Source organism: Plectropomus leopardus, chromosome 16 (genome assembly GCF_026936395.1).
Source record: "Plectropomus leopardus strain MGB_pleo_1.0 chromosome 16, ASM2693639v1, whole genome shotgun sequence".
In the NCBI taxonomy this organism is placed as follows: domain Eukaryota; kingdom Metazoa; phylum Chordata; class Actinopteri; order Perciformes; family Serranidae; genus Plectropomus; species Plectropomus leopardus.
Window position 1 is genome coordinate 20,594,717 of NC_142191.1, and position 23,913 is coordinate 20,618,629.

Sequence of the window (23,913 nt, forward strand, 5' to 3'; positions counted from 1 at the left end):
TTCTAGTGTGCAGACTTTGTTTTTTTTCTTCTGATGGTCGGAGGTTCGAAGGATAATAGAGCTGTGTGGTTGCTTTCAAGATCTGTAGAGTGTAACTTTTATAAAGGGGACCGTAGAGTCCATATTAAAGTAATAATGAAACATGTTTTAATAAATGTCCTCAGTTAGTTGTGATAGGATGGATATAATGACAAATGACTATTCAGTTATACCATCAGATAAAGAAATCCCAGCTCAAGTTCCAGTTTCTATTTTTTCCAGAGCTTTCATCTGTATCACATGGTCCTCATCCCCAAAGATCATGGAGATAGATCTTTTGCCATGGAAGCCTGGAAGCCTATCAGCTGTTCTTAATTAAGTGTAAAAGTTAAAGGGACAGTTCACTTCAAAATCAAGAGTGCATATTTTTCGGCACCACTGAGTTAGCTAATGATACAGCTCAGCTGAATGATACGGTCGGCGTTTGTAGTTAAGTAGAATGGAAATTTCATGATTTCTACAAAAAGACATTGCTGTTGAGTTTTTCAACTTATTTTTGGCGCTTTGACCTCCACAAGCCGAGTGCCATCTTGTCCCATTATATAAGAGGGAAGGCAGACATCTCCCCAAGGTCCGATATCTCAAACAAACCGCAACTCACACCTAAACAATGTAGATTGATAAAAAGCACCACAGGTAAAAGGAAATATATGTATTATTGTTTGGGGTTTGAACTATCCCCTTTAACAGTTCTTTGTCAGTCGCCTAAGGCCATAACCTGTGATGCATCCGGGAACCACTGAAATAAGCTGCAATAAGGCTACAGGTATGATCCCATGAGAAGACCAACAATGTGTCCGTCTGTCTTCTTAGCCACGAGCCCATTTGATAGTTGATGAAGATCTTGAAAATCTTTATGCATATTTATGAAAAATTATTAATTAAAACAGCTGGGGCCTTTAGTGTTTAGCAAACACGACTCAAACATGAGGGAATAATTTATTAATGAATAACTTATGGACTGCAGATTTGGTGCACTGGTTCGTGTTCAGGGCAGCAGGACTGTGTATATGGGATTGACTCAAAAAAATCCATGCTGCCCATCAACAGCGTGGGTTTCCTATCCCTATTAAGGGTGAAACATTTGGAACGGGGGGTCAAAATTTTGACATTTAATGTCCTTTTTGGAAATTTTTTTGTTGCACAGGGTTGGTCCCCTGCGTCTCCCCTGAAATCTATACACCTATGCTGCCCTTGTTCATTGTAATAACAGAACGCTGCCCAGAGGAACAATGTGGTTTAATCTTAGGTTTCTAGTAGTTTTTGGACAAAAATGGATGTTTGTTGAGAGGAAGAAACTCTATCAAACTTTGTCTATTCAGATAATTATTGTTGGTTATGGATTTTGGTCATGGTTTTTGTTGACAATCACAAAAATATAGAATATCACCAGACTTATTTAATAATGGAGTTCCATCAAACTGAAGTGGCAGGTCGTCTTGGGACCAGCAGGATCTGTGATCAATTCTCTGCAAAGTCTTTAGCCCTTTTCTGCGCGTAGCAACAGTCATGCTCTTTGTACAGGTTATCCATGGCACGTTAGTTTTATTACTCAACTATTGGAGCAGGTAATGATTCGCATCATGTCTCAACAAAAAAAAAGTACAGGTACAAACCCAATCAGATCAGATTCAAATCATGATGTTGAAAATGTTCGTGACAAAAGTATAATTCTGCCTTTGAATTTGTTATTCATATCAGTACACAGACTCACCTTCACAAAACTGCACACAGACAACGAGCACAGATTCATTCACAAAGCCTCTGAGCAGAACTAAAGGCACAGAGTTAAGGGAGATAACATCTGACATTACATCATTAAAAGACATAAAAGTGCTATAATTTACAACATCATCACTCATCCATCAGAGAGACATGGTGAAAGTCAGTGCTTCAAATCCCATGTGCTGTTTTTTTTGTTTGTTTTTTACAGTAATCTGAATATTGACAAGAATAGAGATGTGATCCATAAACAATCTCATGTTACCACTGTGAAACGAATGCAGCTGTAAATGCACAGAAATGTACAGATTAGCCCTTGAACACGAGATCATATATCGATTGCAAGAGCCACTTTAGAAAACAAAAACATTCACTAAACACTGATATACACTAAGCATTTTACATTTACCATCTGAGAGGTGTGAAATCCAACAGAATCAGTGAAATATATTTTTTATACTATAAATTACTTTGAAACGTGTAAGCCTATGACATGTCCTTTATGTACAGTGCAGGTGAGCAATAGAATAAAGGAGGATTATATGAGGGTTGAAGGACAGGTTCAGGTTCTACTCATGTTAAAGTATGTTGTAACTAGTAATCATTCTCCCTGTTCACACTGGCCCTAAAGTGTAAGAGACTGGGGGACAAACAATCTTCATTATTATCAATAATTAATTTTAGATTTCAGCAAAAGCCAATACAAGACTGCCTGAGTCAGCCTGATCCCTCCACCGCCACTGAGACAGGATCCTGAAAGTTCAGCTGAAGATTCTGGTCTAAGTGATTATCTGTCAGACAGATGCAACTCTGGTTTTACTTGAAAAACAACTTAGAGATGTAAAATAACCACTGTGCCTCACATCTGAATTTCAGGCAGTAGCCTTACAGTTGACGGTCTGGAAAAGGGACTGTTGTAGTGTAGATAACTGGCTAAAAGAATACAACACTAATAAGAAGTATCCACCCTCCTTTCGAGTTTATTTTATGTCTGTAGTGAAAGGAGCTCTATGGGACATCCAAAGCATATCTATGAAGTGCCGATGAGCTAGCCACTGAGAGACACACACAGGAGCTCACATGCACTAACCTGTATGCATGACCAGACTGTGTAAAACAAAGATAGGAGAAGCTCACACTACAACACACAGAGGTAGTGTGACCCCCATGGATGTATAAAGAGGACTTGATATACTGTTAGATGCATGGACCCGTTCATTCCTGTGAAAGTTGCTCAGTGGTGGATCTTATGCATCGTGGGGTCCATAGAGCAGGTGCACTAGAGAGTTACGCCCGGACTTCCCTGCATGCGTGAGCAGCGCTGCTCAGGCGCGGTGCGGCTGCTGCACATCTAGAGAAACAGAGTCTTGCCAATTTTTGTTACTTGCATGCAGTTGTCAGCAGAAAAAGTCAGTGAAAATTGTGTTTTGATAATAGCATGACATACCACCTTTTACTGCAGTTTCAATTTCTCTGTCCCAGACATAAAGAAATGCTGTTTCCATTTCAAAATAAAAGCCCTCTGACAACATTTCAACAGAATCCCTTTTGTTGTTGACACAAGGCTTTTTATTTTGAAATATTTGCAGGACTGCATTGTTGACAGTGCAGTGGTTTGCATGGCTTCATAATGAGTGGAGGATGTGCTTTTAATTGTGGAAATACTGCAGTAAATGCAGCAAGCAGCACTGCAGCAGCCCTGCAGCAACATTGCCAGTGTGGACACCACGAGAAGTTTGACGAGGTTTCCATCACATGCTGCTCATGCATGCAGTGTGGTAGAGCAGCTAACTTTACAGTTTAGTGCTCTGCTAACTTAGATGGGGATAAAAATGATTTAATTGTGTGGCTCTTCTAGACCAAATAGATTAAACAAGTAATTTTTGGGGGGGCTGTCACGCTCCAGTAAATATATCTACCGATTTACATACAGCTCTTTCACATTTAAGTCCATGGAAAGAAGCCTTTTTCAGCCCAATGGCATCACATTGTAATTCTACGTTTAACCTCTATGGAAAATTGACATCACAGCCCTGTGCTCCTCCCAGAGGCCTGGTGACTTTACTCAGTGCTCAGGACACTGTTATCCCTCCATATCCTTACACAGCAAATCGTTTTTTGGTGTTATATTAATCTCCTTTAATGTGTAAAATCGGTGATGTTATCCTTAAGGTTTAATAATCTGAACCCATTCTTTAACCTTGGTAAGAATGTGTCGCTGCCTTCATGGGGTTTCTTTTCTGTAATAATCTGTAACAACAGTTCAAGTGCTGCATCAGGCTCAGCTCATTTTTCACCGACATGTACTTTCACACAAAAATGACATGCAGCACCTCATGCTGATGATGACCACTGACTATTTATATCAAGAAAATCCACACGTGGGGAAAAAAAGCTGCTCTAATGCTGCAGTCCGCCACATCAAGTCATTTTATTGTTGACGTTTGGGTTTTGTCCACACCAGTACAGCTTGTCCTCGCCTCTCCTCCTCCTCCTCCACTGGCAGAGCAGGAGCATGCGGAAGGTCTTCTGGAAGGTCTTGTTGCAAAGGGCGTAGCACATGGGGTTAATGGTGCTGTTGACGTAGCACAGCCAGTAGCCGAGGTGCCACAGGGACATGGGGATGCACTCGGCACAGAAGGTGGAGATGAGCACCATGATGTTGTACGGCGTCCATGTGAGGATGAAGGCCAGCAGGATGGCGCTGAGAGTCTGCGCCGCCTTCTTCTCTTTCACAAGCACCATCCTCTTCCTCTTGGTGATCTGGTTCTTCAGGACGGGGTCGATGGGTTTGGAGGTGGTGGAGGAGGAGGATGGGGAGGCGTTTTTGGCAGGCTGCTCTGCTTCAGGCAGGCAGGGTGTGGCAGTCGGTTTGCCGTTTTTACCCTTTGAGCCAGGTTTGAACTTATAAGACATGCGTTTTTTGCTGCTCTTCTTTTGAGGGGTGGAAAAATACAGATCTTCCGCGTAATCATTCACCTGCCCGTTCTTATTGCTCTCTCCGCTACCTTGCTCTTTGAAAGATCCCTGTGGGGTTTCTATTGAAACATGCTGCTCCTCCTCTTCGGACGAGGAGTAGCTGTTAAAGGAAGTGATCTGATCTGCTTTCGCCCATGCCTCGTCTGATCTGATGGTAGTTTTAGTGGCATTACTCTGGTTAGAGGAGGACCACGAGGCCTGACTCCGCTCTCTCCTCTCTCTGGTGAAATGAAAGCAAGAATGAATGATAGTTTTCTGCGGTTTAGTCCCCTCTGGAGCATTTTCTGTCGCGAGCCCTTGCAGCTCCGCCAGATCTTTGGTCCGTTTCTGCGTCTCCTTGTAGATCCTGCAGTAAAGGATGGTCATAACAGAGACCGGGATGTAGAAAGCAGCAATGGCTGTCCCGAATGTGATAACAGGCTCTGTTAAAAACTGGATCTGGCACTGGTCAGCGGGCACGTTTCGCTCTCCTACAAAGTACTGCCAGCACAGAATGGGTGGCGCCCAAAGGACAAAAGACACCAGCCACGCAAGGCCGATCATGATGGCGGCTCTCTTTGGAGTCCTTTTAGCCCTGTACGTCAGCGGCCTCGTGATGGAGAAGTACCTGTCGAAGCTGATGACGAGTAAGTTCATGACTGAAGCGTTGCTGGCTACATAATCTACAGCGAGCCAGAGATCACACGCCAGGTTCCCCAAGGACCAGTAACCCATCAGGATATATGTGGTGTATAAGTTCATGGACAGCACTCCGATGATGAGGTCAGCGAACGCTAAGCTCAGTAGGTAGTAGTTGTTGACAGTCTTCAGCTGGCTGTTGACTTTGAAGGATAGCAACACCAGCACGTTACCAACAACAGTGATCAAGCTGACGATGGCCGACACTGTGGCGATGGTTATGACCTCCCAAACGTTGAAGGGCGCACCGTGGACGCGTGTTGCGTTGTCAAAAGTGCTGTTTGGAGGATCTACATTCATGTTGATATCTTTCAGTGTTAACGTTGACAGGTCAGAGAGAGGCGCCTTTTTGTGGATCCATTAAGAGTTTTCCTGAAATAAAAAGAAAAAAACAAATGAAATACATTTGCTGATAATTGTTTTTTTTTTAAATCATAACAGGAATAAACCCTGTAGAAATATTGTCCTCAGGGGTTCACAAAACATGCTCATGCACACTGTTAGTCCTACAGTAGTTGTAGTACAGAGATTATTAAAATGGGTTTTAGTCCCAGTTTTGTATTTATTTTAACTATCCCCAGAACCTCTCTTTTATGTTGTAACCCTTGGAAACGTGGGTCAACATCACTTTTCTTGTTCTGCGTTCACAAGTGTTTAAACCTTTGAGCCCTGAGCAAATTTGGTTTGAATTCTTTTGAAAACATTGGAAAGGGAAAATGAGCAACTCAGTGAGAAATGTCCTGAACAATGTCTAGAAAACTATATTTCTGATTATTAATTTTCTTTATTTACAATGCTCCAAAATTATCAGTACCTTTTCCCAAGTCAGTTCCTTTTTTTTAAAAAAAAAAAACTTTTTAAAAAATTTTCCTGGAGTTTTTGGGGTCCTAATTTTGCCTCCAACGTTTTAAAAAAAGAAAAAACAATTTTCTCAGGTTTCAAACAGTTAAACTGCTGTTTGTTTTCCAATAAAACAAATTTCAAATATTGACATAAACTCTAAACTGTAAAATGAGTGTTTGCCTGTTGTCTTATTTTGGTCCGAATGAGACCCGGAACCATCTACGCCGGTTTGTTGTGGGACGCTGTTTAACGCAACACTCATTCCGTTCAACTTTACTGTGTCACATGCTAAACTGTCCGGCTACAGTTGAAAGTTATGGAGGGTAGACCGAGCAGAGGCAGAGGAGGCAGCTGGAGAAGAGGCGGCCGGGGTGGAAATGACAGCGACAGTGGTGGCGGTGAACACCGGGGCAGAGGCAGAGGAGGCCACCATCGCGGCCGGGGCAAAAGAGACCATCACCGCGGTCGTGGACGCGGGGGAAGCGGCTATGCAGCGGAGTACCATCACCGGGTGAGACAGCATGAGAGCGGCGCTCCACAGGAGCTGCTCCCGGTATTCCGCTCCGCCAAACCCCATTGAAAAAAATAGTAATTTTATTGTTGCTTCGCCTAGAAAACACACACAGTTCTTGGGCGATGGTGTAAAACCTAACAGGACCTCCTCTTCAACTCGGCATAGGTAGCTTTTATAGGGATGTCCCGATCAAGTTTCTTTGCCCCCGATCTCAGTCCAAGTCATTTCATGTTGAGTATCTGCCGGTACAGAGACCGGATCCGATACTTGTATTTACATGGCTAATACAGCTGCACAATGCACACTTCAAGTACTTTAAAGTTATTAAAATCAATCTTGTGTATTTGATTGACAGTCAAATAGCTCTGCAATGCAATACAAGAAAATGTCTGCATCCAAATAGTTCCTTATTAAGTTGTTTTTTGTTTGTTTTTACAAATAAACAAGGAAAACATTATAATATTTATTATTTGGCTCTTATCACAATTCCACTCAGTGTAGTATTTGTTTTTTCAAAAATGAAGTGTGTCTTCAGAAATTGCTCTCAAATCCACTTAATGCAGCAGTGTAATAAAAACATCAGAACACTATTAATGAGTAATATAATCACAGTTCTGCGTCAAAGTAGTCATATAGCTTAACTTTAACGTTCTCATTAACAACAAACAAAAATCGGTCACAGTGCTGCTTATTACAGCACTATAATAAAACTAGTTCACTAAAAATGACACACAAAAAATCCAGTTCTACTTAAAGTGGTGTAACAGCTTAAGTTGAATATTATAAAAGAAATCAACTTAACTGAGTAGTAGCATTACAATAAGACTTGAGTATCTGCCCCAAATCCTGCTTTCCATTTATGACACCTGTGTGACGGAGGACTTAAACAAAGGATGCTCAAAGTTACAGATCCTGATCAATTAAACATTGCTTTGATCGGGCCCGATACTGATACTTCAGATCCTATCGGGGCATCCCTAGTCTAATTTCAGTGTAATTATCTGCTCATGTACACCAAAATTCCTCTAAATAATGATAGTTTATAAATAAACAAGTGCATTGTTAATCCCATGTTAGGCAAAGCGATATGACGTCAGCACATTTGCCAACATGTGACGTTTTTTTCCATACAGGTAAAGCACAGCCTCTGTCGTGGTCATACAGTTGTGAGTCATGCTCAATATAAATAGCCACAGTACAAATACGCTGGTTGAGTGCAGTGCATTAGATAAGTGGGTTTGTGTCAGCATGATCACAGCCACACTAATCTACTGTACATGCATCATCATGCACATCATGAGATACCGTCAGCACGTATAGATTAAGATAGAGAGAAATTAGTATGTGTCATCGTAGTGATCAACCTATTCACAACACGTCAGCATTATCACTGGGCCCTGGATATGATGTGAGAGAGTTGGGCTTAGTTTACACCGGGATGCTCCGTCAGTTGATGCTCCTGCCATGGTAACTGGAGAATTAGCAGGGAAACAATAGGGGCTCTGTGATTGCAATCATACGAATCTCGTTGGTACATCGGAGCTCCTTGATTGCAATCATAAAATAAATCTTCTTGCATGGATCCATAGCTATCATGGGGTCTTTGATGATACTGTTTGTGAGATAAAATAGCTGTTTGTGTGTGTTTAATTTTTTATAATTTTTTATTTTTATGGTATTTTCAGAAAAACAGGGTTCCCGCGGATCCTTTAAAAGTCTTAAAAGGCAGTGAAATCTAAAAATATGGCCCTATTTGGTGTTAAAATATCTTAAATCAATCTGTCAGAAGTCTTAAAAATGAAAAAAAAAAAAAAAAAAAAGGATTTTATCATTTGTTTTTTCCCTGACGTTGTGTTGTAAAATTTCAAAAATAATTGTGATAAACAACTTTTAAATAATTAAGGAATGCCTCTTACATTACCATCATGCAGAGAAGAATAGAGGAACCAGCAGCACATTTACCAGATCCTTTAATCATTGTTCATTTCCTGTCAGTTAAAATCCCATTTCTTCCTGTGTGTGTTGGAGTTTTAATAGAGCATCTGAAAAACTGAGCGTGCTTTGTCCCTCTGTCACATCTGCATATTTCCATGACAACCTCAGTAAAGGTTTGTGCAGCTATGTGACAGAACAGCAAGAAAAATATGACGCAGTTAAATTTAATTAGTTGAGTTGCTGGACAACTATTCTTTGTCATACAGTGCCATTTACCTTGACCCTTTTGTTAAGCTTAGCTACCAATCATGAATAAGAGCTATGCGTTAATCACCACTTCACAAAACGCTCTTTGAATTAGTTTCGTGGAGCCCCGTCAGAGGAGTGTTATTGCTGTCAGGGAAAATTCTGAGTCGCAGTACCCAGGAAGATGGTTCCACACGACTCAAGTTTGTAAAAACTAAAGTCATTACTTTTTTTTTACTGCATTTCTATATGTTGTGATGTACACCAGTTGAGTGGTAGACACCCAAGACATCCTTTTGTTTCTCTAAAGACGGAGTATTCAGAGGTTATATAATCGGCCTCAGTTGGTGCACGTACTCCGATGGGAAGATGGTGAAAGAAAAAGATGTAGAAAAATATCTGCACGTTGTCTGCTCATGATTGTGAAAGACCATTTTTCAGTCACAGTTGTGTAGGATAAAATACGATTTTGTAGCTTTAGTCATCTTTTTGTGCAGAACATCTTTTTTGGTTGTGCATGGCTTCCTGATCATTTTAAGAACAGCTGTGTTTTGTGTGTGTGTGTGTGTGTGTGTGTGTGTTTGTGTTTGTTTGTGTGTGTAATGTTCTAGTGCAGAGATACTTAACTTGCTTTGCTCAGGGGTCACTGTTGCAAAGTGACAGGGGCCCAGGGGCTGGTTAAGTCGGTTTTATTAGCTAGTACTGTTTTCAAGAATATTGAGTTATTGACACATACTGACCCTGATTATTTTAATCAGGCTTAATAGTCATTCACAACAGTATCGACACAGCGATACCAGCACCTCTTCTGCTCTCTCTCGTTATTAACGTTTACTACAGTCATTCTGCTGTCTTCTACTACTGAAGAAAAGAAAATGTTGCTGTCATGTTGTAGCCTCGTTATATTTGTTTTTTAATGTAAAATTTAATTTGCATGCCCTCAATGTCACTTTTAACTGTGGCATCGAAAATTGTATTGAATATGGATATTTTGCAGGTTATTGCATCAAAGGTGGGAGTTCCAGTATGTTGTGTTTGGTTCACTGATGCTTTTTGTAAGTTAGTTAAAATAGCTTAATGGAGTGAAGTGGAGTGAGGGTAAAAGACGCTGGAACGGGGAGATGCATTCAGTGACTTTTGTAACTTTTCAAAACTGACAATAATCCCACCTACTTCCTGCAGTGATTGGCGAGATGTAGGCATAAATGGCTTTTGAGAAGAGACTCTAAAAGCGTGCACCATTATTCCCCTCATATCTTATTATGTAACCCACTATGTTCTTATTTATTTAGGATCAAGATGAACGGGACAACTTTCAGGAGGAGGACGACAGGAGGGAGGTGTTCTCCAGGAGAAAACTGGAATCAAACTGGGATCGTTATGAGGCGTCGGAGAAGCAGAAACCCGAGGATGACGACACACCCACACAGAGAGGAACAGACTATCACGTCCTGCTGGAGTCAGCAGGTAAGATGTGACCACAAGCTTTAAGTTTTTTTTGTTTTGCCAACTTGTCCTGTAGACGTTGGTCAGGAGCTGGAGAGACGAGTCAGGCATCTGAGCTTCACTAAAACTTCAAATATTCTTATAATGCTTGTTTGGGCTTATATTTGTGAACTTAAAGGAATAACTTTCAATGCTTGAATTATAGAAGTAAACATAACGACTAAGTTTACATACACACTAACATGCCACTATTATTCCAAATTTGACAATAATCTGAATTCGGGTCATGTGAACGTGTTCCCCGCCTGGTTGTGGTCATCTCTGCGTTGTCGTGGATGTATTGTACACACACCACCTGACCAACAGTTTGCAAGGCTGTGCTACAGATGCCCAAAACAAAAGCCCACATATCTGTTCAAAAGAAGAAACATTATTATTTTAGTTTTGGATATGCATCAATAGAAAGGCCAGTGCACACCTTCAAAACTTATGTGGACAGGTGCGTAGGAGAAAAATCACTGACCGGTGAAAGAGACGTTGAATCTAAAAAAAGAATCTATTTTTGGATATGCACAAATATCATGCCGACCTGGTGGTTGAAGGAATGAAAGAAGGAGGCTGTGTTCACACGGTCCAACAAGTCCGCCACCGGTGGAAAACTTGGAACAAGTGGCCCCAACTGTTCCACTTTTCCTTATTTCGATGTGATAAACGACATGGTGGGGCACATCAGTCCGATGGCTAAATGTAAACGTGAGGACCTGCATCAGTGTCTGCGACAGTGGCACGGTCACAGCATTTTTTATAAAAGCTTAAGCGACAGATTCTCAGTCTATCTCCCGTAGTCTCAGTTGCTGCTCCTCTATCTCTCTTCAGTTTTGCACAAATAAATATTGGCACCTTTTCTTTTCCACAAATAATGATCAAACCAGTGGATTAAAGCGGGGCAGCAGTAGCTCAGGTCATGGGGCTTTGGAGCCGAAGGGTTGGCGGTTCAAATCCAAAGGAACAGTACAACGTTATTATGCTACTGTATTGACTTTTGTGTGTTAGCCTTTTTTGAATAACGACATGAAACATTCATTCTCTGTCAAATACTCTGCTTAGGATAATTATACTTTACTGAAGTTGTCTCTGGATCCTAATTAGTTAAAAGGAAATGTCTGTGTAGACTTTATGGACTTTAATTGCTCGGTATGGACACTGCTGTCGGATGGCTGCATAGAAAATCCTCTTGTTTGCTCATTTCAGAGCTCTGTGTTTCAGCTCCTGAGACTCTCAGTCTCATTCCTGTTTCTGTTGATATTTCTTCCCCCAGAGGAACACCAGCAGAAAATCGGTGCCGTCTTATTAGTGCAGAGCTTCAGATTTCTTCATATTAACGACCAATTCTCACAGCACGTCACATAAAGTGCAGTAATTTAGCAGTATTGCCATGGGTGTTGCCTCCTGGCATTGAGCTTCACTTTATTATTAACTGAAGTTTAAAAATGTAGAAATGTTTGGTTTTAAGGTTGACTAGTGTGTGTTAGTTTATTTTATACATCAGCAGGATGTGATATGGGTATTTAGATGCCATTAGTCAAATTAGGGTAACACCAACATGTTGGCCTTTTGTTAATCAACAAACCTCAACCTGTCGTTTTGTGCCATTTCTTACAACAATGGCATATAAATGAACTGGAAAGCATGTAAATGAGATTTTACCGCCTTTGAACTTTTTTCCATCCATTTATGTTGTGGTAAATTCAAAAGCCTGTTGTGGGTTTCATAAAGCTGCACTGTTAATATTTTAATATGAACAAAAGGTCAAATGACTTTGTGTAATGTGAAAGAGGTTTGTAATATTGACAAATGCAGAGAAATATCAGCCAACTCTGCAGTTCCCTCTGATGTTGTTGTTGCAAGAATATTTCCACACTGATATTTCTGTCGTTATCTGCCTAGTGACGCACAATTCTTAATTAAAGCGTATCCTAAAGATGATATTATGAAACAACATTTCCACAATTTATCGTTATGCCAGTGGCTGGCTGCAGTATAAGTCACAAACCCAAAAACTCAAAGTACAGGTGAAATAAATGATTATGTAATTTTGGGTAGTTCTTTTCACCCTGATGTTTGTTCAAGTGTTTGTTTTTAGGATAAGTTTGGTTTTAATGAGTTATTTGATGATATTAAAAGGGGATTTGATGACATCATTGACAGCTGTGTGTGCTAACCGCTGTGCTCGTGATCAATGGCGCTGCTCGCGACTTGATTTGACGGGTCTATGGGCGAGATTTCCACCGCAGCGGAGACCGCTACTGAGCAGTCTCTGGCTCCAAATGATGTCATCAGAGCTATTTGAAAGAGGCTGTATTCAGGATATTTTGGCTTCATTTAAGCACGTGGAGACGTGTTGTCCACATTTTTTATAGGTAAAACCCACACGAGTGCTCGGCCTTGTTTCTAAACCGTCTCTGATCCCACTCGAGTGGCATTGCTTATCAGAATGCGGATGAGTAGTATCACGTGAGATGAATAAATAAATAAAATTATATATCGGTTTGGAGGTATTGCCAGAAATCAGCATGTTGGCCGATTCCATTATTTCATTTTAAGCCAATATCGGCTGATCCCAATGGCATGCTGATATTATCGTGCATCCCTAAGAGGAATAACTTACTTACCAAATAAAAAATATCAGTTAGCAGAAACTTGCGTAAGTTTTAATTATCAGCATTTAATGAAATCCCACATTTCTCATGCTATTATTTAAGCTTTGCTGATTGATGTTAAAAACTCTAAAATGTTAAATTCAACAAGCTATTAAATTCTAACTGACAAAATAATGTGTATTATTCAGCACAAAGTGTAAGTATAATGGTGTTTTATGGTATAAAATCCAGGAGCTGTTACTTACAGTCTGTGCAGGACTTGTTTTTGTTTTGTAGGAAGTTTTGTGGCCATTTTTAACTCCAGTTGAGTGCTTAGGCAGCTAACTGTTTTTATATGATTTTTGTTTTTTTTCTCACGCCATTAGAGAGTTAGAGAGTGTTGCAGCGCCGTGTCTCTCTCCTCTTCTCTTGTAGCGTAAATGCCAAAGGTGCTCCTGTGAGTTGTTTGACTTGTATCTCTCGTCTCTGTGTTTTGCCCACATTGTCAGATTAGTCATGCCGTACAGCAAGAGGCTGCCGCTCTCTAGAGGATACTTAATTGTACGTGGGAGGCGATGCTTTCAAGAGTAGTTTTTATGGCCAATTAAGGTAGCCGTGAAATCAGGAATCTGCCACAGAAACCTCCCTTTTCCTCCGAAGCTATTATAGAATTCTTATCATTGTGGAGATTATTTTGCCGTCACTTTTTGTATCCGAAGTGCTGAAGTGTCGGAGTATCTGGTTGCTGTGTTGGCATGACTGGGCAGAATTTAAAGGTGAGAAGTATGTGCAGATGTTGTGTATTTTAGGATAGAAATGGCCTGGAGCCACGCTTCTCTAATGCCTTTTTCCACTGTATGAACTTCTTACAAAATCCAAAATCTCAGAGCAGAGAGGTCTAGTGCTGGAGGCGTGAGATGTTAGTGAGATTATGTGTTAAATTTAAAACATTTCAATCAAATAGATACAATAAGCAGGATGTCATAAACTACAGGGATGTATCTTGTCATAAGAGGAGGTTTTATCTGATAATGTTGCCGTCTGTTGTTGTCAGAGCTGAGCACATAACCTAAACAACCTAAAACAAAACTGTATAAATATATATCTGCGTGGGTGGGAATTGTTTTGTTCTACCTGACATTAAAAGGCTGAGGGCATTCAAGTTTGTTATAGTGAGACAAAGATACTTTTAAAAGAAGATGTTTAGACCTTAAAACAATTAGTTGATTCATCAATTGGTCTATCGACAGCAAATCATTCAGCAACTATTGTGATTATCATATCAAATAAATCTTTACTTTTTTAATCGGAGATGGTAAGAATTTGCTGGTTTCAGCCCCTTAAATGTGAGGACTTGCAGGTTTTCTCTGTTTATACAGTTTCACATATCTTTGGTCTTGGACTTTTATTTAAAAAAGTAAAAGTGTCACCTCAAGCTTTGGAAACTATTAATCTGCAACAATTTTGATAATTATTTTTGGCAGAAATTGAATATAATATGACAGGTGTGTTTTCTTAAGTGTATAATCAGCTGAGAATAAGAATCGTTGTGTTTGCTTTACCTTAGAGTGAGCGTGGACAAACCAAACAGTCTACATGAGGCCATTTGCATTTTTGCATCAGCTACCATAGTTAGCAGCTCCTGATGGAACAAGCAGTGTATGAAAACATTATTATTTGTTTTAATTTTTTAAAAATCTGAAACTGCTTTATTCAGTGTTTTTATGGTTTTTATCTCCTAAGACCACTACGGACAATTCGGCTCCCAGTTAAAACCTCTTGAACAATGAACACTGAAGGAATTCTAACCAGCTGGAGTTTCAGCTGGTTGCAGTCTGCAGTCCTCACCACTAGATGCCACCAAATCCCCCTAAATATCACACACTGGACCTTTATTAATAACAACAGTATTGTCAATTGCAATAATCATGACATGAAATTTTCCTATTGTCCCATGCCGCCTCTTGTAATTTAGAGATAAATGTAATGAAAAACACCTTTGTCAGATGGATCAGATTTGGAACAAAAACATCGTCACTTTACAGCACAGAGGGAAGTTGCTGTTAGCCAGGAAATCTGTTGTCCTTCCAGCACATATGGAGCTGACTCTTTTAGAGTTTCTGTTTGACAGTGGATGTAGGACTGAATGAAGAATACAAATCACTATCATTATCCTCTCCCTGTCCAGGAAACCGTAAATTCAACTGTCACCACCTTTGAAACAAAGCTGATTAAGATTATTTTTTGGGGCATTTTCCTTTTCAGCCACATGGGGCACACACTCTACCAGGTGAGCTAGAGGTCGCCCCACAACTCTGATCTTTCTGTTATTAAAATTTGAAAACAACAGGGAAGATAAAATCACAATAGAGTGTGTTCTTGTCAGTCCTCTGTGACAGAGAAAACACCATCAAGAGTGCCAGTGCCAGGTGTAACAGATGGAGAGAGGCAGTGGTTGCCTTAATAAAATGGCTCAGTGGGAAGCCAGGCTATTGAGGCTTTAAATACCAATTATAGTAATTTATGAATGGCACTTAGTCAGGGGAAGTCTAATGTGTTAAAAAAACAACACTATGAGCCTGAGTGTATGTGACTGCAAAATAAAATGAAGGAACAACTAAACAAAGCTCATCTAAAATCATGATTTATTGGTCACCACTTTTATTTCAAGGAATAAATAAATTGTGAGTCTAATACAATCAGAAATGGTAACATAGGAACCGTTACTTTAAAGTCTATTATTGTACGTTTAAACGGCATTTAAAACATTTTCAAGAAGTCTTAAAAATACTCAGATAAAATGGAAATTTGGACATCCTTAAGATAAATATCATGCACTGATGAAGATCATGTGATATGACTGAAAGCACCAGAACAGCTACTTAAAATAGCAGTGTGTAACATTCAGAGGGATTAGTGACATCAAGTGGTGAGGATTGCAGATTACAACCAGCTGAAATTTCTCCTGGTTACGTCTTCAGTGTTCATTGTTCAGGAGTTTTTTGGGGGAGCTGACAGACCAGGTGATTAAAACCAGTGAAAACACTGAATAAAGAAGTTTCATGTTACAAAATGTGTTTTTTTTCTGCACTCTTATTGTGGAGGAGCTAACTACAGTTGCTGATGCGTAAACGTTAGTGGCCCTGTCCTGAGCCAGTTTTCAGCTTGTCCACTCTGAGCTACTGTAGAAACATGGCGGTGCAAAGTGGCGACCTCCGTAGACAAGGATCCGCTCCGTTTGTAGATGTGAACGGCTCACTCTGAGGTAATGAAAACATGATTCTTTTTGTCAAATGATCATACACAAAAAAGACATACTTATTGTATTCAATTTTTGCCAATATCTCCCCCTAAATCCTACACACTGGACCTTTTAATGGAAGTTAGGATGAAATTGTTTTGGCAGGATTTGACATAATAATAATGCTAAATTGTGAAATGTACATGAATGGGACATATTCAAGATTTTAACAGTTAAAACCTTTTGATAATTTTATCTATAGATAGTTGAATTCAAGCTTATATATATATGTGTGCATGTATTCATGTTTTTTAGACTCTGCAGTATTAATAATGGTATATAAAGTACAATCAAGAAATAAATTCTGATGTGTAAAAAGTAATTCAAATTAGTATAATTGAAGTTAATATTGGCAAGTCATCAGTACTGGCAGATATTGATTTTAAAATGAAACATTTACCCTAAGTTGAGTTTTTGTTATTTTTTTGCACAATAAATAAGTATTTCTTACACTGAAAAACATCATATCTTATGTCTCCATCTGCCATCAGGATAAAAGTATACATAATATGATAATTCTTCTGCAGAAGAGACTTGATGATCATAAAAAAATAGGAGGGCATAAAAAATATCCATATTAGGATGGAAAAAGTAGATATATATCAATATTAGTATCAGTTATAGACCAAATTAATTGCTATATAACTGCATATTAGATATTGGCAAAAAAATCCAATATTGTGCCTCTGCAATTAAAATTTGCTTCACCTTTACCAGCTGCAAAAATGAAAGTGATGTTTACACATTAATCTATCAACAATCACTATCCACTAACATAAAATGTATAATTGTTAAATTGGACATTCTGCATAATGAGTATTTTTGCTTTTGGGATTTTGAGTATATTCTGATGCTAATACTTTAAATGCAAACTTTGACAGAGTATTTCTCTTTTTGGGGTGTTTTTGCTCTTCATGAAGAGAACAGCTAATGATAGGCGGTGGGAGAGAGAGAGGGATGATATGAAGCCAAGGGCTGGAGTTCAGAATCAAACCTGGGCCACTTCAAAGTCCTCAGTCTATATGGGGCGCATCCTGCACCAGGTGAGCTTGAAACAGAGCATTTCTACACTGTAGTATTGCTAGTTTTATGTCAGTAAAAGAACTGAGTGCTTTTTCCCTGGCTGTAATAGTGCTGCAGTCCATACATCCCACTTCTTTCATTCTTACATTTTGTCCAAGATGTTCTAGTGCAGAACCTGTCACTGCTGTTTATATAATCTCCTTTATATAACCTCACTTTGCTTATATTTCAATTTGACTTTTTGTTCTGTTTCCAAATGCATTTGTTGCCACAGTGACTCCCACAGATGGCATTTAAGTTTTTTTTTAAATTTTTAAATCTGTATTAATTAATTGATTCGTACAATACAAAGTACCAAACTGAAAATCTGAGCACGGTGTCTATAAAGGCTTTTACCTTTTCAGTCAGTTTGCCTTGAGGATCTATTTAGAAATCTGTAATTGAGTCATCGGGACGTACAGTGGCTGAGTCTCTGTTTGCAAAGTCTCCATTGAAAGCTCTACTGTACTCAGTGTGATTAGGAGAAATGGAGCCTGACAGGGAAATTATGTAAACAGACTGTTTGATTTGAAGTGAAGGTCCTGATGATTTCTGTTGTTTCGTAGCCATCGTGGATGGCTATTATGTGGCCCCACGGCTTGTCCAAACATCCCGAGTGCTTTTAGCATTCATGTGTTTTGATTGATTCTGATACACCTTCTATTATTACACCAAATGATGAGATTCACAGTGTCAGGTGGCAGCAGACCTGCGTCATGGCATCCGGACCGAGGTTACTTTTCAAGGATGAAACATCGGCGCTTTTGCAAGAAATAATTCAGCATCAGGTGGTTTTCAGAAGCTGTTTATGTGCAGACAGCTCTTTGTCAGAGAGGACTTTTGGTGAAAGATGTGTGTATTGATTGAATTAAAACCATCAAGCTGCCTTAAGGAATGAATCACCGTCACTTGTTTTGTAACCTGAAGGTGATTTTATTTTGTCAGGTCTCGTCTTCTGGCATTGTTGGGGGTTGATTGTGCTGTTGCTAGGGGTAATGCACACGTGGTGCCTTGTGTGTGTGTGTGTCTGTGTGTGTTTGTGTGTGTGTCCATGTGCCTGTGTGACTACGGGGAATTGCTGGGCAGTTATTTACATCCTAACACGGTCATCTATCTGTACACATTAACACAGGGATCAATCCTGCTCCCCCGCAGCCGTAGTTTACCAAGGCTGCTAATGGGCGCCTATCAAGGCTCAATCATAATGAGACTAAAGGAAATCGCATTAAAGCTTCAGTGATTCAACTAACTAGATTGACAAACACAAGGACGTTTTCCTAACCGAGATGAATAGTCCCAATCATGCCATTAATTTATATGTTCCGGTGTCGTTATGGATACTTGATTAGCCTTCGAGACTGGAGGAGACTGGCGTCAAAGCAGAGGAATGAGGCTGCTCGTGTACCGTCTGCTCGGCAAAAACAAATAGGAAACAAAGCATTACAGGTGGTTCGTTTCCCTGCTAATGCTGATTATGATGAGGCCAGCGGAGGACGGCGTGAGGCCAAATGAAGCAGCAGGTGGATCATAGACACTTGACTGAGATCCTCCCACAGCAACAATGGTCTACCCGCTGTCATCTTTTAATACCTTTTCCAGTGTCACTACATCAATATATGAGGGTTCATTTCATGGCCAATTAATTTCAGTCAACTGCAGTCAACTTCTCAATGAATTTGTCGTAGTTATTGTCAGGAAATAGTAGAAAAACAAACAAACAAACAAAAAAAAAAACACCCAATACAATCTCCAAGAGGTGTCTGTCATGTCTTCAGATTATGTGTTCTGACTGTACAATCCAACATATCAAATGTACAATCATAAGACAAAAGAGAAATGCAGCAAAATGACTTATAGCAGTCCGTCAAGTATCCAAATGAGTGCTGCAACTAACAATTATTTTCTCAATTAAATATTATTGTTGTTCTATGTAATTCCAGAAAATAGTCACAGATCCCGCCTCATAGCATCCCAACGCTGAAGCTGATGTCTTCAAATTCAAATTCATCCAAATCCAATTATATCCAGTTTACTATGGAATTGCAACTATAATTTAATTATTCAATCGAATTAAAAAAGGAACCTCCATCCATTTGACAATGAATTAATCATTTAAGTAATTTTTAATGCATCATTTGATCTGATGGTTCCAGCTTTTCCAATTTGAGAATTTGCTGCTTTTCATTGTTTTACATTTTTATTTAAATATTTCAAATATATGTTTATATGTATTTTGTTTTTTTCAACAGCTGTTGCACAGACAAGAATCAGTCAATTTAATTTCAGTGCATAGAGTACAAATAATATGAAATGGGTCATTTCCTATTAGAGCTGCAACAATTAGTCATTAAGTCGTCAACTATTGATTTTCTGGTTTCTTTACTCCTCAGTGACATTAAACAGAATGTCTTTGGGTTTTGGACAAAATGAGACATTTGAGGACATTATCTTGGGTTTTGGGAATCTCTGAGCAATATTTTTCACAATTTTCTGACATTTTATTGATCAAATTCAACATTTATTTATTCCTTTTTTACCATTTTTTTTAGACCAAACTAGGGCTTTTGAAAAGACTTTTAGAGATTTTCACAATTTTATAGACCTACAAACAAATTGATTAATCAAAAAATTAATCAACAGAATAATTGACAATTAAAATAATCTTTATTTGCAGCTAATCTCCACCATCTAGGATAGTGATGGACATTTTTCACTGTTTTCCAGTGTTTCACAGATCAGTCAGTTAGTTGTGAAAATAATCTGCCAATCAATCAATCATGAAAACAATCACCGCTTGCAGAAAAGCAGCAAATTTGAAACATTTCACAAGCTCGAGCAAGTTAATTTTCAGCATTTTGTTTTTGAAAAATGACTGAAATAGTTAATTTTTGAAATAGTTTTTGGGTGATCAACTAATTGCTGGTTGTGTCAGCATCCAAACTTGTTTGGATGAAGCTTGTAGTGTTTACAGCTCTAAGAATATAGTGGTACAAGTGTTTGGATGCCAGTCATGTGACTTGGCATCCCCATGGTTATTAATGATACCTTAAATCAAATCATCCGACTACTCATACCTCCCACTTTTTCGGGGAAAAAGTTAAACACAGAACACCCCTGCACACTGATATCCAACCCTATTAAAGCATATTAACAATTCAGGATGAATTTAACAACATTTGTGAGCGTCAAAAGTGACACGCTGCACAAAATGTACGGCAGAGCTCCGACTCTGAACTATAACAGCTCTGGTGACAACTGATGAAGCCCAGCACTTGTTCCACGATTCACTAATATAATAACCAAGGCTACATTTACTATTTAAGTATTAAAATTTAACAGTGTTAGAATTTATAATGTGATTTTGCTGAATGGTAAGTTGACAGCTGCTCCTGTGCACTGTTTAATTTCCTGCCATAGTAGCCACATCAAACAGAATACTTACTCACCCTGTATGACTCTGACAAAACACGATCCTGCAGCGTTGAACAGGCGTTCAGCCAGCTCTTTGATACGCTGTTTTTGCTTTTACTCCTTCAGTCTGGCAGAGTTGTATCAGTTTCTTCTCCCTGTCTTTCTCAGCTCTGCTCGTCTTCTCTCTGTTTCACAGCGTTGGCTTCACACCTTCGCTTGCTGGCTCGCTCTTCCCCTCCCCTGCTCCCTCTCGCTGACTTTTTTTCCTCTGCGCTCCTCTCTCCAACGAGGTGAAAAACACACTTGCCAAATACAGGTAGGTCATCACACCGTCTCTCATCCTCATCAGTTGCTAAGTACGAGGTGCTTTGATGCGAACAAGTTTTTCAGCATCCTTGTTTTTTGCAGTGCTATATGGCTCCTGAACGGTCCCGTTTCTTTCCGATACAAGACGGTAAAAAGCAACAGCTGTTCAGCGTCAATGTCCATTTGACAGAGCAGCTTAGGTGCCTCGTTGGAGCTTTTTCACAGAAGGGCGAATTACTGGAAACAGCTCCTGGTCCTCAGCAGTGATAATCAAGTGTTGATCAGCAAAGCTTTTTCTTCCTCACCAAAGATAAACTCAACATCTTCTGGGAAATCGATGAAAGCAGCAAAAGTTGCAGTTTCTTGTTCTTTCTGCAAAAATTTTGAGCATCTCCACTGGCAAGGAAAGCGGAGTTCTCCAATCCTCAAGGCTGCACAGATTGAATGACTTTTTGTTACCTAGCACGTCTGAGAAAGCTGCTCGTCTTGTTGAACTAACGTCCTCACCAACGTGCAGATTCAACCGTGAGCCACTATTAGGAGAAATTCCCACATGGCCGGAAACCTCATCCTGTATCTGAGCACTGAGCAACATGTAAGAGGAGGGAGGAAGAGGTGAGGAGGTGGAGGAGTAGGATGAAGCAGAAGGGGGGAGGAGCCAGAGGAGGAGTCGATGTGGGTGTCAGGGCCGACTGTTTGCCTTTGCATCTGCAGTGCTTACAGCTGTACGTCTTCATCAGAGGGGACATGCATTCACACACAACTGCTGTCCCACTTCATGGTGACTGTTAATCCCCAACGTGTGTGTGTCCCCTTTAAAAGCAGAGTGAGTGTAGAAGCAGTCCAGTCAGTGGAGATTTGCAGAGTTTTTAAAAAGCTCTCAGTTTACCAGGTAATCTCAGCTGCCTCTGCTGACCTCATAACGAGTGCGTTTCACTGCGAGCTCTCTGTTTCTGTTGGTATGACCTTCACTGTGCAGATAAGCTTCTTGCAGATGATGCAACAATAGAGGAAGCAAACAAATTAGTTTTTTTTTCTTAGTAAGTAGCTGCACTGAAGTGAGAAATTAATTTTCTCAGTGGCTGAAATGTAAATGTAGTGGGAAGCAGAGAGGAAGAGATGATATCTGTAGTGTAGACAGGCCGATTCAAAAATTCTAAAACAATATATTGATCGATAGAAATTTAGTAAAACATAAATCCATCTTCGCCATGACAAGGGTTTCCCACGGTCATGCAAAACCTGCAGAAGTCATGTAATTTCACAATCACATTTTCCAGGCCTGGAAAAGTCATGGAACTAGTAAAAATCACTGAAAGTTTTGGAAGAATCATGAAAATGTGTGGTATGTATTGAATTAAATTATATTAATGTAACATAACAGTGATATATAAAAAAATGTGGACCTGGATCTGCCTGTGGTGATGACAAGTGACTTATTGGAGATGTGCAAGTCAAGTAATTGACAACCACTTCCACGTGTTCTTTTTTCTCCTCTGCCTGACCTTCAGTGGTAGAGCGGGCTTGTTTTGGTTCCTCCTTGTCATTAGATTCTTCTGCTCTTTCTGGGTTTTGCTCATGTTGTGTTGTGGGCCAACTGGACTATTGACAAGCTTTTTTTCTCTTCTCGAGGCTGCAAGGCCTCTTATAAGACCCTCTGGATTAAGCATCGCCGTTCATTTTTTGAGCCACTTAGATGCCATTAAAGTTTACATCTCGCGCTGTCGCAAGCACGAGACTCTCAGTAATGAGTAGATGCATGCCGACTTCTGCACGGTGATTCGGTTGGCTGGTGTAGTTCGGTAATAAAATTCCTAAATATCTCAAACACTCTGCAACTATCACCAAAACAATCACGATCACGGTTACTCAACTTACTTTACTTGGGGACCACTTTTGCAAAACGACAGGAGGCCAGGGACCAGTTGCAGCAGCCCTATACATTTTTCTAGGATTTTAGGACATTTCTCAGATTTTAGGACGTTTCTATGATTTTAGGACATCATAAAAGACAAACTGGAGACATAATGCCTCCGGCCTTGGCTCTCACCCGCTCGGAGGCATAAAATTAAAACCTCTCAGTATCCAGCTTCTTAGATGTGAACATTTCCTGGTTTTTGACAGTAAACTAAATATCTTTGGGTTGTGGACAAACAATAGTAACCCTTGGGATTTGGGAAACACTGATCAGCAGTTTTCACCATTTTGAGCATTTTCTAGACCAGACAACCAACGGTTATTTGAGAAAATAATCTACAGATAAATTGACAATGGAAATAATTGTTAGTTGCAGCCCTGCTTCCAATACTTAAGTTCTTACTTACTTTAGTTTTTAACAGCCTCTCATGGCATTGTCAACTGGAATGAAACACGCTGAGGGAATGTCTTCAAATTTCCCACAAATGTTCGAGTGGACACAAGGATGAAGCGATTAGAATTTGGTGAGGTAAAGGTCAAGGTCACCTCAGGTGACCTCATAAAACATATTCTGTCCATAAATAAAGAATTCATACACTTAAATGTAACATTGTTCAGTGTAAAACAGGGATTTCCAATCGCTCTATGTCATAACTCAAAAACAGAAGGGGAGCATTTGGTAAGATACTGAATTGGTGACACTAATCTGAGTCTGTGCTGATTGTTCAAATCTTCTGTGTGTGGGGTAGAAAATGTGTGTGAAGCATTTTTGTTTTCACAGACATGGATGTAAACTGTAAGTGCAACTTGACTGGTGCGCAGAGACATACAACCTCCTGGCAGTATATCTACTTTTAAACTATTTTAAGTATCTT

General features: G+C 39.7%; 2 protein-coding genes across 3 annotated transcripts in view; one reads left to right on the forward strand and one right to left on the reverse strand.

Moving 5' to 3' along the window:
• Nucleotides 1-1,564: 1,564 nt before the first annotated feature.
• chrm5b (cholinergic receptor, muscarinic 5b) lies at nucleotides 1,565-22,257 on the reverse strand. Its single transcript, XM_088089332.1, has 2 exons — nucleotides 20,851-22,257; nucleotides 1,565-5,790 (listed from the first exon to the last, which is right to left on the reverse strand). The coding sequence occupies exon 2, from the start codon at nucleotides 5,716-5,718 to the stop codon at nucleotides 4,183-4,185; it is 1,536 nt and encodes a 511-aa protein (XP_087945458.1). The 5' UTR covers nucleotides 5,719-5,790; nucleotides 20,851-22,257; the 3' UTR covers nucleotides 1,565-4,182.
• aven (apoptosis and caspase activation inhibitor) overlaps nucleotides 6,537-23,913 on the forward strand; it is a 76,137-nt gene continuing 58,760 nt past the window's right edge. Inside the window, exons 1-2 of one of the 2 annotated variants that reach the window (XM_088089333.1) lie at nucleotides 6,537-6,814; nucleotides 10,249-10,423. In XM_088089333.1, the coding sequence (XP_087945459.1) occupies nucleotides 6,578-6,814; nucleotides 10,249-10,423 (412 nt within the window). In that variant the 5' untranslated portion in view covers nucleotides 6,537-6,577. The remainder of the gene's footprint in view (nucleotides 6,815-10,248; nucleotides 10,424-23,913) is intronic. The other variant, XM_042503063.2, reaches the window with a different exon arrangement.